At 35.5% G+C, this 19504-nt stretch overlaps 1 protein-coding gene across 3 annotated transcripts in view; it reads right to left on the reverse strand.

Moving 5' to 3' along the window:
- Positions 1–19504, reverse strand: part of FAM13A (family with sequence similarity 13 member A) — a 274476-nt gene that overhangs the window by 238405 nt on the left and 16567 nt on the right. For 2 of the 3 annotated variants that reach the window (XM_081042944.1, XM_081042943.1), the window contains exons 1-2: positions 17290–17520; positions 2976–3165 (exon numbers count right to left, since the gene is read on the reverse strand). In XM_081042944.1, coding sequence (XP_080899070.1) covers positions 2976–3165; positions 17290–17316 — 217 coding nt within the window. In that variant the 5' untranslated portion in view covers positions 17317–17520. Of the gene's footprint in view, positions 1–2975; positions 3166–17289; positions 17521–19504 lie in introns of those variants that run through there. The other variant, XM_081042945.1, reaches the window with a different exon arrangement.

Here is a 19504-nt window from a genome sequence, read left to right on the forward strand (position 1 = left end):
TTGGTTTATTAACATGATTGTTTCAGATACAGTAAGGAGTTTCTGGTTATCTACACAGTAATTAACTATATCGTCTTTCAAAATATAGAGTAGGTGCCCTATGCTAGGTTGCACAGTCAAGATTCTGATTCAGTAGATCTGAGGTTCTGCCAATGCATGAGAATTCTGAAAATATTCTACTAGTGATTGATTCTATTTCACATCCCTAGTTAAGAATGATAGATTTTGCCCACTAAAACATTTAGTTTGCATTACCTGAAGACATCTTATTAGAATATAACTAAGGATATGTTAAGCAGAAGTAGAAGAAAACCAATCCATAATTCAGATTTTACCAAATTTTCATATATTGATGATGTGAATACAAACAGGTTTAACTCTTATAGCATTAATTATAAATGCACGTATACTTTGACCCAGCAGTCCACTTCTAGAAAGTCAGTCTACAGATACACTCATAGTACTTAAAATAACAAATGTTAAAGTTAGTCCTTGAATCTTTTTATGTTATTTATTTTCAGTTATAGTTGACATTCAATATTATTTTATGTTAGTTTCAGGTGTACCTTGCAGCAGTTAGACATTTATATAACCTATACAGTGATGCCCCCGACAGTCAAGTACCCACCTGGAACTATACATAGTTGTAGCAACATATTATTGACTCTATTCCCTATGCTGTACTTTACATCCCCATGACTATTTTGTAACTCCCAATTTGTACTTCTTAATCCCTTCACCTATTTCACCCAGCCCTCGAACCCCTTCCCCTCTAGTTTGTTCTCTAAACTTATGAGTCTGTTTCTGTTTTATTGTTTGTTCTTAAGATTCCTCATATAAGTCAGATCACATGGCACTTGTCTTTCTCAGTCTGACTTATTTCACTTAGCATAATACCCTCTAGGTCCATCGCATGAATCTTTGTAGACAGCAAAAGACTGGCAAGAATCAGTATCCATCAGTATGTGACTGCTTAAGGAAAGAATACAGAGAGTGGAACAGTGCACAGGGGAAAAAAAAAGGAATTAAATGAGCAAAGCAGTTTATGCAATATGGAACAATTTCCAAAATATCCTGTTAAGTAATTTTTTAAAAAGATTCATAACAGTGTACATGGTGTGCTATATTTAATGGAAAAAGAGCATAAATACATATGCATATTTATTCATCAAATATCTTTGTCATAACATACCAGAAACTAGTACAGTAATATTGTTTCTGAGAGAGGAAATGATCAGAGTACATGGTTTGGAGGGAGGGGCTTGTCACTGGGCATCTTTCTGTATTTTGAATCACATACGTATATTAACTATTCAATTAAAAAATTAAACTAAAAAATTAAAAATGTAAAGTGAGTTTACATAAGCATAACCTCAAGAAGCTATTATTTAATTATTCTCGGGGGAAAGATCAGAACACTGATTATGCCAAAATCAAAATATTATTTTAGGTGGTCACATTTTGGCAGCCAAATGAATAACACAGAACAATCCTATCTAACAGATTAAAGGAATTAACTAGAGATCCTTTTGAATCTAACTCTCTGGGATACAGTTTTACTCAACACTGAGTGTGTAAATGAGTTTTGTCAAAGCCCTAACATTATAACATCTGGTAAAGGTCCCATCTTCCTGCCATGCTGCGTATAACACCTGTTGTGTTTAACTGTTTCAAGGAGTGAAACAACTCCAGAGCTGTTCTAAAAGAATCTCGCCCTTCTGTAACTATCTTCCTCTAAAAATAGGGAGATAACTCCTATCAGGTAAAAACGCAAGCCTGGCTCTACAGTTTTCAGGACAAAACATCATTTTGTCATCTCCATACCTAGGAACCAGAGCACACAGCTGTTTTTCACTGAACACAAAACACCTGATCTTCTGAGATCTGAATTGTCTGCCACACGGTCCCTGTCACCAGTCGATACACATTCCTACAGAGGAACAAATGCACTGTACTTTTCACGCATTTCCCATGAAGGATTCTTCTTAGCAGGGGGAATGGACTTTTAACCATGGGAAGGTATGAGGCCTGAAGCAAAGTGTACAAAGTGCGGAACTTCTTTGAAATGTCAAGCTTTACCTTTAAAAATCCCCACACTTTTTATATTCTACTCTACAATGACTCTTGTTTTACTACAGAAATGCTGTTTTAGTATAGAAATGCCGTTTCAGTATAGAAAATGATGAAAATTCCAAGCTTTCCATCAGAATATTTCCCGCCCGAATCTTTTCATGTGTATTGGTACTTATTACATAGTTTGGCGTTCTCTCATCATACTGCCCTGGTTTGAAACCATGAATGAAGGGGATATGGAAATATTCTCTCAAATCACCCAGGTTTTAAATTCCCATTTTTAAATAAAATTATAAACAAGCTGTAAGGCAACATAGCTCTCTATATTGAAGAGAGATTTTTTTTTTTTATCATGCAATGCACAATTACTCTCTAATTGTTTAACATGCTTAATTTTATCACTCCAAAAGTAAATGACACCCACCCCCAGAGGAGGCTATATATCACTTTTTTTTGGTATCCCCACTGAGCTTATGGAGGCAATCAAGCCATCCAATACGTTCCCGATGAAGCTCAGCTGAGAGAGATACCCAAAAAGTGTAGTATTACATGAAAAATTCTTGACTATCCATTAGAATCTAATGAATCAAGAGAACTCACTATTAATATGAGAACAGCATATGTTAGCATTCTTAAAACTAGGAATCATTTCAAACTGAAAACCTCAGTAATTAAAGTGATTGTTCCATGGTAAATTAAATTAGTATTGTCAAAATAACATTAAGCAGTAATTATACTCTTAATATCCTTTTTAAAGGGAAAAATATATCATGCAATAACTTGTTTTGTAATTAAGATGTTTTAGAATATTCTAACCATATGTTATGAAGTGATTTACAGAAAAAACATTCTCCTTGTAGGCCAGAACTGTAAAAACAACAGTTAAAACAAAATTGACTTACCATGCTTGGTCAAGTACTCCACTATACTTCCCACTATAGCTGGAATGCCATTCTCAGTGAGGCCCTGCTGTTGAAGGTCTTGGAGACTGACTCCAAATAACTTTTTATAGGTAGGATTCCTTTGCTCATTTAGTGGCACTGCCACTATCTTTTTCATGTCTTCTTTCAGCCGAACTGTTGCTTTACTTTGCTTAAAAGAGCGCAAGAAAAAAGAGCAGTCAGTCATATTTACCACAGGCGGTTGCATGGTTACAACAGAAACACCTGGATTAAAATGGGTTTGAAGACATATAGTAGCGATCTTCTCTTATTTTTCACTTCGACTCAAAACCTCTAACCTCTCTCACATGTTGCTCTGTGTTACCAGTCGCACACACCAAAACATTGGTTAAACGGAGTGAAAAATAATGAGCAACCTAAAGCCACAACTTAGCTGTAGCTAAGAGAGGGAGCAATGCACTGCAGTATCTAAGATATATGACTACAGTAACCAAGGGGTGTGACTCAGAAATACCTGGTTAACAGGAATATAAAACATTCCTAAGAACATTGAAATTCCACGCAGATTCTAAAAAAATGAGAGGTTTCTAAAGATGAAAATTTATTTTAAGGTATCTTTAATTTGAAATGTTAGAAAAAAAATATATATATAAATGTAGAGTGAATATTTATTTCTCTGATTTGATTACATCTGTGAATCTCTCAGTAATGTTTGGGGGCACATAAAAGCAATTCTCTTTGAGGTTCAAAATGCCAGATCTCTGATTGAAACAGCAACATTTCAGGTAGTCACAATTTAAAAAGTTTCAACAAGACCATACATATTACAAATAGAAAATGCAATTCACATTCAATTAATTTATCAACACAAATGAAAAATCCAAACACATTTCTTTCTTTAACTGAAATAGGTCCCCCAAGAAGTATTATAAAAGATAAATTTTAATATGGTTTAACATAACTAAATGAAGAATTTTTAAAAAGCATTTATCCTATATAAATGTTATGTATCTGTAAATCTAAACACTGAAAAGAAAGATGGCAAAATGTAAACAATTTGGGGACAGAGGTTGTAGACTGGGGGAAAATCACTTTTTAATTAAAGAATGAATATAGCAACTGACCAAAGTGTAAATATTGTAAGTGCAGACTCATGTAGCTGTCACAATCTAAATGCAGAAACATTACTTCCATTTTACAAGTGAGGAAACAAAGAACAGGGTTAATTTGGTAAAAGTCACCGAACTAGTAAGAAGAGAATTTCATCCTATTCTAAGTCCATGTTCTCTCCCTAATTTAGATTTATATTAATGTTATAGTGCAGTTTGTAATAATTTTAGTAAAAACCTATGATAAATGCTAAATGTGACCCAAGACAATTACACAAAGTTAATTCTACAATCTGGATGTTGAGTAGTATGTCTGTAATCTCAATTTGATTTTGAATTTTATAATCTACATAATCTGACCAACTTCCATTAAGATATTTGCATTTTCAATAGGTCATATTTGAAAGCCAGATTCCCCAGTGAAAATTCAGCAAATGTAAAATTACAATATAGATTTAGTATCTATTAATATTATAGATAAGGCAGAATGTTAGCTACTATGAAGTAGTAGTATGCATGAACTATGATCTCTGTTACCAAGGAAATTATGAATTTATTAATTAAGTCAAATTTGTAACATCTGATATTTTTTTTTTCTTTTGGGATAAACATAGATTAATTTCCTTCAACTGAACACATGGGAAATTTCAGCCAACCAGGTACATCCGCAGGGTAAGCAGCCCCAAAGTATCCAGTATTAATGAAACTTTGAAAATAGTCTCAAATGTAGCATTACAAACAGCTATGATATGAGCTTAAATTATATAAATTTTATCTTACTTTTATTTTATCTTCTTACAGAGACAATACAGCATAGTGGTTTAAAGCATGGACTGTGGAACCAAGCTCCTATTTCTGATGCAATTGGTTGTGAACCTTGGACAAGTCACTTAACCAGTGTGAATGTTTCCTTGTCTATGAAATGGGGATACTAAGAGTTCCTATCTCAAAGGAATGTATGAGGTTGAAAGAAGTTCACAAAGGAATGGAAGGAGAGCCTCAGTAACTACTGATTATTATAATCATCATCGTTATTGTTGCCATGCAGCAGCCTACCCGTCTGTTTCCTCGTACCTGCCCCTAAAGAAAGGAGAGTCTGAGACAGATCCTTTCAGGGACTTTGTTTCACCTTTGTGCTTGCACCTTATGTTTCCCTGTTTCGCCCCAAAAGATGGCTGGTTAGTCAATGACGGGTAAGATTACCCATGGAGGAGGGCGGGGGAGGGACAACCCAAGCCAGACACAGCCACGTGGGAACCATCTGGGGAACTCGCAGGTCGATAGAGGTGGACACAGCCCCCCACCTTCCCCCAGTTAAGGAGATCCTCTGCCTCTGTGGCTGCATTCCTTCCCACAACCTGCAAGGGAAGAGATTCAATGGTGTGCTCTCCATCTATTCATAGGCATAAAGGCTTGTCCCTTGGGGAAGTACAGACATCCTGAGACTTATGGTTAAGCTAACTGCAGGCAAGGGTGATTGGCTTGAATCAGTTTCCTACTATAATGTATGGGATTCACAGATCTTGAGAGTGACAAGCTTTATCTCCTTTACTTCCTCACCTAACTAATAAAAGCCACGTGTTGACCCGATTCAGGCTCAAACCTTGAGGCGGGAGTCCCTTGGCCCCGCTTGCACACGATTCTTGGCTGCTGTCTTTCTTAACACCGCACCGCCCTCCTCGCTCCCCACGGCTTTTGTGGTGCAGGGCGCAACATGTTATCATCATTCTTTTTCTTCCAGAAAACTATTCTGATTTTTTTCTTTAAAAAAAATAGAGAGATACTTAACCATTTGTATACTCAATGTTTGTGTAGACTACAGGTTGCTGTTTAAGGTGGCAATATGGTCGAGACATGGTTAGTTAGTGGACTGTCTGATGATCTAACCATATAGATAAAATGACAAAGATAAAATAACTTTGTATTTAAGTATCAGAATTCCTCAAGTTTTTATTAGAAATCCTGTCTATATTTGAGTTTAAAACCTTGAGTCAATGTTCTTTCCATTGCCCCGCATTCTGTCACGTAGTCAGAACTGCAGCCAGTAAGTTGAGTCGTCTGTTAATGGTATAAATAAGCAATCCTGGCATTATGGCTTAGAAAGTTTTCAAGAGACGTGCAATTAACCTCACACATTTTGGAGTGACTGCCAATTAAACTACCTGTTGACTCCATCCAGAGCCATACTACATAGCAAATTTACATGTAATCACAGTAATAAAGGGACATATAATTATTGTTTTTAATTGGTAATCTAATTCAGGTTAACACTTTTTAAAATGTAAACATTGTTTTTAGACCACCACAATGAAACAAAACAGCTATATTTCCAGAGACATCTGAGTCAATTATTCAGTGACCAAAAATACCTATTATAAAGTTTTGCGCATCTACCCGCTTGGTGAAGGAGTCTGGTAACACTATTGACATGCTGTTAGTAGCTTAAACCTAAACTACAATACTACTCAGTAGTGTAGACCTAAAGTATTAAAAAATATACAAAAGCTTAGAACAAATATAAAATATCCTTTTTGGTAAGTAATAAATATGCAATAGTCCCTTAGTCATGAAAAAAAAATTCTGGAAATGAAAAGTTATTTATGATAATTCCATTTAAACTGAAACTGCTTTTACTCATATACAATGATTACATCACTACCTCTCTATAAATGTCAATATCTATGGAATTTTCGCTTTTCATCAAATACACATCTTACACTTCTTGATGTAATATAAGCTAAAAAATCACATCAGTTACTAATTGTGGTAGTCTGAAGCAAACTTACCGTATTTCCCTGAAAATAAGGCCTACTCCCAAAATAAGCCCCAGTTAAGATTGTCAACCAGACGGACGCATTTAGTACATTATGACAATGTTCCAGAAGAAGATGACATGACTCTATTTGAATAAACGTAGATTGTTGTACATGAAAAAATAAGATATCCCCTGAAAATACACCCTAATGCGTCTTTTGGAGCAAAAATTAACATAAGACCCAGTCATATTTTGGGGTAAATACGGTAACTATTTAACTTAGGTTTGCATTACATCACTTGAGTTTGAAAACTGGACTATATGGGGTGTTTGTGTACATGTGTAAAAGCAACATAGGTTCCCACATTTAAAAACACCAATAGGGTACTTTAAGGTTTTACTGCTAGAACAATCCTTAGGGGTCATTCAGTGCTTATAGTATCACCTTAGGAATAAGGAAACCAAGACCCCAAAAGTTGTGGTAAACTCAGTGAAAAAGGGCTGGGCCTTGAGCCCATTATCTCCTGAATTACATACCAATATTCATCTCTATAATTATATGTTCGTGGCCTTGTTTTCCTATGCCTTTGTTTTTGATAGCTAACAAAATGCATGCACTAGGACTGTAGTGAATATTTGTTGGTTTGGGGTCACCTAGTCTCCACATCCCCCCTTTTTTTTCTAGTAACAAATCCTGACTGCCTTTTGGGGAATGACTGTACTCTCTTCGTGAGCAGCTCTAATGAGACTGACACTCGAAATGGCTGTCCTGTTTTTAGCAAGGGCTGGGCTTAGGGTCCCCACCTGGTCAATCAGAATCTTTATCCTGCTGGCCACTGAAGCTGAAGTGCATTATCACAAGGACAGAAAAATGGTTGGGGCTAATTGATTCCAGCTGCAGTGCTCTCACAAGATGGTTATATTAACTAACCATTAGATTAAGTCCTACCACTTGCATCACCAAAGCTGCTATGGTCCTTTAGCTGCTCTTTCTGATACTTGTCTTTCAGCAGTTCCTTCCATGTGCGTGAGCCACTCCATAAATTTCCAGGCAAGTTTCTTTGGGCTTAAGTTTGCCAGAATCCTTTTCTATTGTGTAATACACATACCCCCCTCTAATTGATAAAACTTAAAACTTTTTAAAAACTAAGAATAATCAGAGCAAATAAAAAACCAAGGTTTCAGAAAAAAAGAAAATCAGGATAATGATGACTAACTTTTATGGAGACTGACTATGTAGATCATGGTTTCAGACACTTCAGATGGCTTCACTCGTTAAATCCCAGTAAAGAAACACCAAAAAGGAAGATACTTTTGTGATCCTCATTTTACAGGGGCCCCGAGGGGCCAAGTAATGTGCTCCAGGTTGCGCAAGGATGTGGTGTAGCCAAGAGTCAGACTCAGACAATCTGAGTCCAGAGGACATGTGCTGAATGCTGTCTCCAAGTAGGAAGTGGGGAGAATCAAAAGGCACACGCTGGGGAGTCCAGTGCACTTGCTAGAAATGAGAAACAAAATTCTTATTCTCCTAACAGAGGAACACAGGAATATTTATGTTTCTCGGTCTCCTTAAAATAAAGTAAGATATGTTCAGAAGCAACATCAGTATTTCTGATATTAGAAACTGTATAGACAATACTTTCATCAACGTGGTTGGTACACAGGATGAGTTGCAGAAGCCTGGAGTTTTATAACAGCTAACATTTATTGAGTGTTGATTTTGTGCCAGATTCTGTTATAAGTGATTTAAAATTAACTTCTCTAAATCTTAAAACAACCTTAACAGTAGGTACACTTACTATTCCCATTGAGACAAGAAAACTAAGGCACAACAAAAAAGAAACTTGCCTATGTTTACATGACTAGGAAGTTTTAGAGCCAGAATGTACTCCCCCCACCACCACCCATGCTCTGGCTCTAGAGCTTGAGCTCTTAACCATGACATAGTACTGTATTTCCAGAACCCTCGGTATTGGTAGTTTTATGAGAGCTCCAGGGGAACAACACTACATGCAGCTCTCTGTTTGCAGAGCTTAATACAAAATCGATTTTACACTACTGAAATCAATGGCCTGTATTTCCTTAAGGCAATCTTCCAAGAATTTAAGTACTACGAATTCAAGGTACTTTGAAGGGCAATCAGATTACGTTGCTGATTAAATTCAGAACTGTGCTTTAAAACTCTTTGGAACTGGGCTAGGACTAATAAACCAGCAATGTGTAGTCTGGAAAGCCACTCCATCACCAAATAAAAGGGTGCAAGGAAAGCACAAAATAAACCAGAGACATCTTGTTCCAGAAAGCAAGGAAGTAATCAAGGACTAATGGCGCATGTCAAAAAGACCCGTGGGGCAATTTAAACAGGCTCCTACTGGCTATTTGGGCACAGTTAGGGCACCAAGGGGAATAACTATAAGCAATTATAACATATTGTATAAATAAAAATCCCTGAGTAAAAGTAAAGGTCCTCTTTACAGAAGAATGCCGTAGCTAAACATAGAAAGGATAACAAAATAAGAAAAATCACCATTTTCCATATATCATGTAACAAATGATTCCATCAAAGATTATCAGTGGATACTAAAACATCAGCTAAAAGGTTGTTGGAGAACAGAATTTTCACAGTATCAAAGATCACATACTATCTGTACAGGGAAAAAAAAAAGATCCTTACTATTGATACCTGCGTGTAATCACCTTAACTGAAAAGATCAAATGTATCATTAGTAATCATGAGAACAGTTGACATTATGTGCTCCTGATGTGTGTGATATAATATGCAGAACACATTATTTATAAAGTATTCTTGCTACAAATGTTTAAATTGATGCTAATCTAGCCTCTAAATTTAACTTACAGTTTACAAGAAATATAGGAGCTAAAAGAACAAGAGAAAAAAGGCAGTGACGAATCAGACAAATCCAGAATGAAGGACATTCTAACAGACAACAGGCCTGGACTCTTCAAAACATCTATGTTTGAGGGAAACGCCGATTCTAGATTTAAAAAAAATTAAAATACCCAAACTTTAAATATATGAATCTCTACTGGTTTCTGGTTTAAAAAACAAGCAAAAAGCCTTGACTCTTTGGGACAACTGGGGAAATTTGAATGTTTGCTGGATATTAGATGGAATTATTCTAAATGTTTTTAGGTATATTAACATTGTGTAAGAGCTAATTTATTATATTAACCTGGATAGGGTTGGATCATTGTGAAAGCATTCCATCTGATGTAAAAAAAAGGACTAACAAAAATGAATAAGGAAATGACGGTAAAAGCACAGGCAATGACAATAAGAGATAAACTGGATCTCATCAAAACTAAAAACTTTTGTGCATCAAAAGACATTGTCAATAGAGTGAAAAGACAACCCACAGAATAGACGAAAATATTTGCAAATTATGTATCACGTATCTGAATATTAATTCAGAACATGTGAAGAACTCCTTCAACTCAACATAAAAATGAAACAACCCGCTTCAAAAATGGGCAAAGGATTTGAATAGACATTTCTCCATAGACAACATACAAATGGTTAATAAGCACATGACAAGATGCTCCATATCACTAATCATCAGGGAAATGTAAATCAAAACCACAATGAGATATCACCTCACACCTATTAGAATGGCTATTATCAACAAGACAAGTAATAACAAATGTTGGAGAGGTTGTGGAGGAAAAGGAACCCTTATACACTGCTGGAGGGAAACGTAAATTGGTGCAACCATTATGGGAAGCAGTACTGAGGTGCCTCAAAAAATTAAGTATAGAATTACCATACGATTCAGCAATCCTTCTGGGCATCTACCAAAAATATCTGAAAACATCTATCCACAAAGATGAATGTATCGCTATGTTCATTGCAACATTATTCCCAAAGGCCAAAAAGTAGAAACAACCCAAATGTCCACCAACTGATGATAGGATAAACAAAATGTGGTATATATACACAATGGAATATCACTCAGCCTTATAAAAGAATCAAATTCTGCTACACACTGTAACATAAATGAACCTTGAAAACACTATCAAAGTGAAATAAGCCAGGCGCAGAAGGACAAAAATTGTATGATTCTACTCATATGAAATATGAAAAATTCATACGAATAGACAAATTCATTGAGACAGAAAATAGAATAGTTATCAGGGCCTGATGGGAGTGGGCAATGGAGAACTATTTAGTGAGTACAGAGTTTATGTTGGGATGATGAAAAAGTTCTGGAAATAGAAAATGGTAATGATTGCACACAATGAGAATGTACTAATGCCACTGAACTTGTACAACAAAAAATGGTTAAAATGGTAAATTTTATGTTATGTATATTTTACAATTTAAAAAAAAAAAAGTTAATGAATCAATCACAATGATGAAGATACCACAAAGCAGAAAAACAAAAATTTAGGGAAGAGATTGATGAGTCAACAGAAGAATGTGAAATGGAAACTAACAGAAATCATGAAAGAATAAAAAGGAAATGACAAAAACATATCAGAAGTGAAGACTAAATTTTAAAGAGCACAAAGAAGAACAGAAACCATTGACAGACCAGTAAGAGACATAGGGAACATAAATGAGAAACGGAGAAATGAAACACTTCTAAAAAATTCATATTGAACTGAGAAAGCAGTTCAATGAGCTCTAATATATGTGAGCTATTGGAGTCCCTAAAGAAGGAAAACAAACCATGGAGTAGAATATTTAAAGACATAATTCACCAAAGCTTTATTTAAATAGAAGCCTTGAATCTACAAGTTGAAAAGGCTCATGTTGGACCCAGGAATGCACAAGAAGATATATTCTAAAGAAATCACTAACCTAACAATAAAGAATCCTTTGGAAACCAGGCAAAAATCATGTCATAATCAGGATAGAAAATAAGAGTAGCCTCCAATGTATAGATTGTAGTATTTAATATGAGAAGACTATGGCATAAGACTAACAAGATATTTAAGAACAGAGACCAGGAGCTAAATTTAATAACCAGTCAAGCTCCCTGCAACTATAAAAGCTATAGTTTGAATATACAAAGGTACACTTGAACCTTCCTTGAGAGAACTACCAGCGAACAATCTTTAGCTAATGAATAAATGGCTGGGAGACAATGATGAAAGGACCAGCAAAGAAATTTTTTAAAGTTTTAAAAAAAATTAGAAATTTTTAAATTTAAAATATTAAAAATTTAATTAAGTAAAACCATGCAATGTGAGGGAAGCATGAAGAATTTGAAACAAACTCAAAAGGGAAGACTGGGGGTTGAAACATTTCCCAATTTTAGAAGAGCTGCTATGTGATTCACAGGACAAAACCAGAAAGTGGATGGTAGTTACCTGGAGACAGATTTTAAGACACAGAAAGGAAGTAACAGGCACTTCTAAAGATGAAATACAGCCATCCCTCACAGATATTGTGGGCTCAGTTCCAGACCACTGCAATAAAGCGAGTATCACAATAAAGCAAGTCATAATCTTTTTGGTGGTGGAGGGTCTTCCCTTCAGTTTGTAAAAAACACATCTGTGAAAGGCAATAAAAAGAGGTATACCTGAGATTTTCTCAGAAGGTGGTGAAGTTCCTAGTAATCAAAGATAGGTAAAACAATGTGATACCATTTGTCATTCTTTCTACTCATGATTTTTTTTTTTTTTAAATGAAAGTGGGACGTGAAGTGATTCAAATTTCGGGGTAAGGGGGCAATTTTGCAAGCCCAGCAAGAGCTAGGGCTTGGCCCCAGACTCTCCTCTCTCTAGCCAGATCTCTAAACAAAGGAGAATGGCAAGTAAGTGAGCAAGACTCATATCTTATACAAATGGGACCTCAAGATATTCACAATATACTGTTACTTAGCAGAAAAAAAGAATGCTATAAAACTGATGGCAAGTATAATGTTTTATAATTTTATACGCTCATAGAAAAAAACGATAGTACGTAAGCAAATATAGTATGTGTTTATTTCTGGGTATGGAATCTTGGATTATTTTTATTTTTTCCTTTTTATTTATTTGTATTTTCTAAAGTTTCTACATCAGATATGTATTACTATTACACCAAGAAAATTAAAAGGTTATTATAAAAAGTTAAATTCTCTATATAAGAGAAAGTCAAGACCTACTGCTAATTTCCACTGATGGTTGATTAATAAGACTCCATTTACCAATTAAAATGTTAGTCTCCTCCCCATCCCCAACAAGCCCCTTCCCCCAACCTAGCTTTATTATTAAGATCATGGTATCCTACCTTCAGCTTTGATTAATCCTCCAAACCTCCACATAAAGGAAGTTCTAACTGAATATGTACAGGGGGAAATAAATGCATGTCTGTGTTAAATTTCTGATAGTCTAACAAATGAAAAGGTATAATGGGCTGAGAGCAACAAATTCTGGGAAGTATTAGGTTAGTACAAAAGTAATTGCGGTTTAACAGGTTAAAAATAATTGCAAAAACCACAATTACTTTTGCACCAACCTAATACAAAGTGACTCAGAATCCTAGAACATTGCAAAGGCATCTCACCTTATAACTTTAATTCCCTGATGTAATTCCTATGAAAAGTCGACCCATGACCATTCAGCCTTCTCTTACTTTTGGTAATGGAGCACTAACCACCTCACAAGGCAACCAGCTCAATGTTTTACGTCCTGGAATCTTTAGATACTTCTTTTTACTGAGTTGAAACTGCTTCATTACATTCTATCTAGCTCTAGGTTTGCCCTACAAAATCTGCAGGGAAAGTCTATTTCCTTTTACATATTAGACAATTTCAAGTAATTTATATATTTCAATATATCTGTTAAAGTACTGTAGACATCAAACAATATTCATTACTTTTATAATTGTAAACCAATCTTTATTTCTAGACTGAGCTACCATTCCCTGTTCTTTGAGCAGTCTTTATTTTTACTAATTTAATAAAAATAATACATGTACTTGATCAAAACTCAAACACACATGAGCTTAAACAGAAAAGTCTTCCTATCCCAGCCATAGGAGTTCTTGTTTCCTTACAGCAATTTTCTATGCATAATAAAGCAAACACATGCATATTTTTAAAAAGGAAAATATAACTAAACTACTGTATATTTATGCACCTTGTTTTTGCTACTTGATCTATTTGGAGGTGTTTCAAAATTGGCACATACAGCTGTTTCTTATTATATTACATAGAAATACTGTAATTGATTTAACCAACCTTATTTACTAACATTTAGATCATTTACAGTTCTTGCTATTACAAATATCTCAGCAATGAACATTCTTGCAAACATTTTCATGTAATTGTACAAGTACTTGTAAGATAAATTCCTAGAGATGAAATTGCTAGATCAACAGGTATATAAATGATACATTTCGATATATTGCCACATTGCCCTACAAAGATGCTTCAGACGTTTACAACTTGATGGACAGCATGTGAAAAAGTGCCTGTTTCCCATTTTCTCATCATCTTTGGGTATTAAAGTTGTTGTTTTTAATTTTCCAATATTTATAATTATGAATGAGACTGAACAATTTTCATGTTTATTAACACTTGCATTTCTTATTTGTGAACCTCCTGTTCATAAACTTTGCCAATTATTTAATTGGGTAGATTAGATGTCTGCCAGCAGTAACTGGGGTTTATAATTCTTTGCTTACATTTAGACAGATGAACATTATGTAACACAGGAAGCTGGGAGTATGGTCCTTTCATCGCACTTCAATCCTTTCTGGGTAGGTAAACCTACCCCATCTTTCCCCCTTTGCTTTGTACTGTTTTAAGTTGATTCCATAAATCCAGCAACAAGAGTATCTTAAATTCGTCTGTGGGGAGTCTTTGTGTACTCTGACCATAGCTCCTGCCTGAACTACGGGATATCTGTAAGAGAGCTGATGGTACCAGGTGGTAAGGCTATAGGAGTGGAGGTGCCCAAGTTAGGTACAAAGGCTAGAAGGCACAGATACCCTTGGGATTATCACCAACACCAGTAAGATTTGGGGCTAAGGCACGATGGGTGGACCACTGGGTCCTGATTATACCAAGAGAACTGAGCCACAAATTCACCAGTCAGATTTGATACTTGAACTTACCCACAAATAAGAACATCCAGAGTATAAGAACCTGCACTCAAGGCCCCTCGTTCTTCACCCACTAGAATATGCTAACTTTTCACTCTCACCTACCTCTCGCCAAAAAGCCCAGATGCCACGTGGACAGAACAGCAGGAGGGGCAGGGAACCTGAAAGACTCAAGATTCACCTGAGAGAGCTTGAGTGATCCAAAAGTGACATTTTAGAACTAGACGAAACTAAGGCAACATTAATTGGCAAGTATAGTTTCCCATTCTGCCTGGCGGTGATTTACTAAGAAGATATTTTATAGTAAAGAACCTACCTCTTCTTTGTACATATGAGTAGCAATGTAAGTAAATTTGTGAGCTCACAACAGTTTCACTAACAGCACTACCAATACGGGAATGAGGAAAACAAAAGAAATGAGGAAGAGAAAGTAGTTTAGTCAATGGATGAGGAACTGACTATCCTTAAACCAGTCTGTGTCCCATTTCAAGAGTCTGTAAGTACATTCTCTCTCTCTCTCTCCCTGCCCCTACCGCTCCCCCAAATATCTGGTACTCTTATTATTTTGTCTAATATAATATATTTATAATATATTTTGTCTAATTTAATATATTATTTTGTCTAATATATTTTGTCTACTATCTTCAGCAGCAGGATACACAGAAGATATGTCTACTAAGTAGAAAAGTTCCAAACTTAAAAAAAAAAAATTAGTGTATCAACCCATATGCATGCCTTTATGTTCTCACTTTCCTGCTATACACATTTAAAAAAATGATTTTTGTTCTCAAAGCTATCTTTTCCCAGAAATACTATGCTGCAATTCCTAAAACTATTTCTTCCTACAGTAAAACTGGGACAATCGTATCAATCATATCAGAGTGAATAATCTGTTAAACAGTATGATTTTTATGCCAGCCTTAAATGAAATTTTGGAAAAGATTTTGCCATAAATGAAGATGGACTTCATACATGGTAAGTCTGCAATTCAGTCAAGGTCAGATCAATGTATGCAAGAGGGCAAGAAGCAAGGATCTAATCAAACAATCAGAGATGATTGCAAATCTCACGACAAATAGTTCATTCTGCTGCCTCCCTCTTCACAGTTCTAGTTGTTAAGTATCTTTTAATAAAGCTGGAAAGAAATGCAGACCTGCATCTGTAGTAAAATGAAAGCTCAGTATTTCTCACAACAGAAAAAAAATCAGATTTTGAAAGAAACGGGAGCGATAAAAAGATAATCAGCTCGATACTCGGATGCGAAAAACCTCAGGGTTAAAAGGAAAAGACAGACAGGCAGCCGGGCACACAGGATGCTGAAAAGTTCTGAACATGAAGATGAGGGAGTTACCCTGCAGTTTTACTAAGAAAATTCAATCTGTGGGGCTGGTACACCATCTGGTGACCATTTGGGGCCTACGTGTCAAAAACTGCCCAGATATTTCTGGATATTTTAGGATGCCATCACAACCTATGACAAATTGCAGGTTTTTCTGAAACTTAAATATATATGATCTGACCTACATGTGAAAAAACACAAGTGAGCAGTTAAGCTATAAGAAAGAGTAAGATATTTTTCATTCAGTACTTCTAAGGACAAATAAAATACTCCACTGGAATACACTACCAACTTGAAATATAAATATGCATGATATACTTATGCATTTTCTCTATATTAAAAAATTTTAAATATAGAATTCTGTAAATTATAATTGACAACACTTGGTTACTACTAAAGGTTATGTACAAGCACCAATAGAATTGCTTTGAAATTCATGAATTTCAGCCCTAGAAATATATACATTTTCCCCAAGGATTTTTATAGCAATGTTATTTGTTGATGCTACTGTATAACAACCAGAAGTTTCTACAGTTGATTAGGATTCACAAACATTTATCGATCAAGCTTTTTCACTATCACTTTCAGCAATCATGCTGAAACAGAAATTTCAGAATTACTAAATGAAAACAAGAATGTGAATAGAAAGATGCCGTATACATACTTTTTGTTTATTTTAATTCTTTCTCAATCTAGCCACAAGATTTTTCCCATAACTACAAGTGAGCACTCATACTTAACTCTTTTAGAACAAGAACGTATAAAAGAGAGCGCTGTACATTAAATCAAGTTGATTTAACCGAATAAACTCATCCTGCATCTTCCTTCACTGTTGTTTTCTTTTTTCTTTTTTGGAAAGGAAAATGGATAGAAATGCTGAGTGCCTAAAATACTGCTTAATGCCCATTTGAAGAGACAGGAATTTAACAAATCTCCCCCCACCTCCTATGTAGGAAAAAGAATCACACAAACTTCTCTTCAAAAGCAGGAGGGCCGAGGCCTCTCTGGAGCCCTGGCAGTGTCTGCAGACAACAGGGAGGCCTGCATGTACTCACACAGATGGCTAGCGCTCCTGCCCCCATCCTCGCAGGAAGTGTCCGGTGGAACTACGAAGACCAGATGAAAACACCCAAATGACAGCAAAATACTGAAATTCCATTCAGGATATGCTTTGACTTGACAAACAGCTCCGGATCCCAAGTCCCCACAGTACGGGAAAAGCAGCTCCTAACATTTTCGGAAGTGTGGTACTGCTTCTCAATCGGCTAAACCCACATGGCTGGGAGGACTGCCTGGAGTTGAAATTTGATCCACAGAGTCTAGTATTGGCAAGGAGTGGGGAGTCATGTGACACAGGTCTTAAGTTCCTGACATCTTTTTCTTAAACCTGACTTGCTAGATGCCACACACAGGCTTTTTCTGTTCAGAAAACACTGATCAGCTGGTAGTATTCATTAACAGAACTAATGGGGCAGAAAGAGAAAACACCAACTTGCTTTCTTGTCGCTCCTCCGAGAAAAATTCACATAGGCATTTACACTCAGGTTTAAATCTGCTGGCATAGTCTTCACTTTTTTGAGGCAGTTTTCACTTCTTTTGCCTCCTAGAAACCAGCTAAAATCTATCAAAATTTTCTTCCCTCCAGTTTTACTCTATCAGAATTGTTTTAAGTGTAAATGCTCTACTTCATGTAGCTGTTACTGCTTCTAATTACTTTCAAATAATTTTATTCACATATACTGGTGATAAGAATAAAACAACACGCTTCTAGACATCCATAACTCTACGTATGTGATTTACAGCCTGGAAAATTAGCCTCTTTCAATAACTTCCTACTCCATATGCTGTGTAATTAGAAAATCTGATAGATTTTACAGGTTGTAAATATTTGAACCGATAGCTAAAATATCCATTTCATATAAACCAGAAGGAAACTGTCCTTTTTTATTTTTTTAGTACCACCTTTCTGTCAAATCTTTTTTACTACCATGTTTCCCCGAAAATAAGACCTAGCCAGACAATCAGCTCTAATGCGTCTTTTGGAGCAAAAATTACTATAAGACCCAGTATTATATATTATATTGTTTTAATGATATTATATATTATATTATATTATACCCGGTCTTATAGTAATTTTTGCTCCAAAAGATGCATTAGAACTCATTGTCCGGCTAGGTCTTCTTTTCAGGGAAACAAGGTAGCACACTTGAGACAATGCTGACTAATAATATTACAGATTAAGTTTCACTTGACCCAACTTTAAAAGACGTAAACTGCCTGAATAATAAGGACATAATAAAGTTATAGTTTAAGGGGAGGAGGTGGGAGGAAAAGGGAAAACCAAAAGCAGCTCCCATTTCAATACTTCCCTTCAAATCTAATATTCCTTGTGGATCGATAGCCAACCAATACTACCTGCAATACAGCCAAGATAGCAACTCGCATTGAGGAAGGCACAGGACAATGTGTACAGTTATTTTTATTTCTATATGTGCACACAAAACACTGCACAGACTCTGCTTCCATCAGCAGAATAACACAGTCCCAAGGCCCTACAGCGCACAGGGGTGGGAGAATGGAAACAATCTACTCCATTAAGAAAATTTTTTTTCTTCTTCCACCTTAATCTAGATTTCATCACTTCTGCTTCCCATTCATGCATTAGATAACTAGGCTGATTATTAAAGAAAATCGTCATAAAACAAACTTTTAATACTTTAAAAATTGGTCTTCTTTTTCTGATTATATTAGTATTGCCAGTCCATGATGAAAAATAAAAGCCTAAAGATTAGGTCAACTAGAGGCCCATCACCAAACATCACCCAATCAGTATTTATTACCTATACTGGGCCAGGTGCTATGCTATACAATGTACAGAAAATGATATGAAAGACATGATACTTTCTCTCATGGATCATCCAATGGAAAGGGGGAAGAATAAAAATAGGTAAATAAACCTTTTGTTTAGTAAATGCAGAGGTGCTAATAAAGAAGCAAAGATAAAGTAGTGCGAGAAAATAACAGAGGATAGCCAGGAATATTTAACATGTAAACTCCCAGTCTCTTTTCTATGCTTTTTAAAAAACAATTTAAATCAAATTTCTGGTAATTTTATATCCTAATTTTGTTTGCATTGTATCAGAGGCATATTCACATATTGTTAATAACACCATAAACAATTTTAATCATGTGGAATTTTGCATGCTTTAGTCATTCTCTCATTTTTTAGACATTTACATGGTTTCTGATTTTATGTGTATGACTATAAGT

This window comes from Rhinolophus hipposideros (genome assembly GCF_964194185.1).
Source record: "Rhinolophus hipposideros genome assembly, chromosome: 1".
NCBI classification, from domain to species: Eukaryota; Metazoa; Chordata; class Mammalia; order Chiroptera; family Rhinolophidae; genus Rhinolophus; species Rhinolophus hipposideros.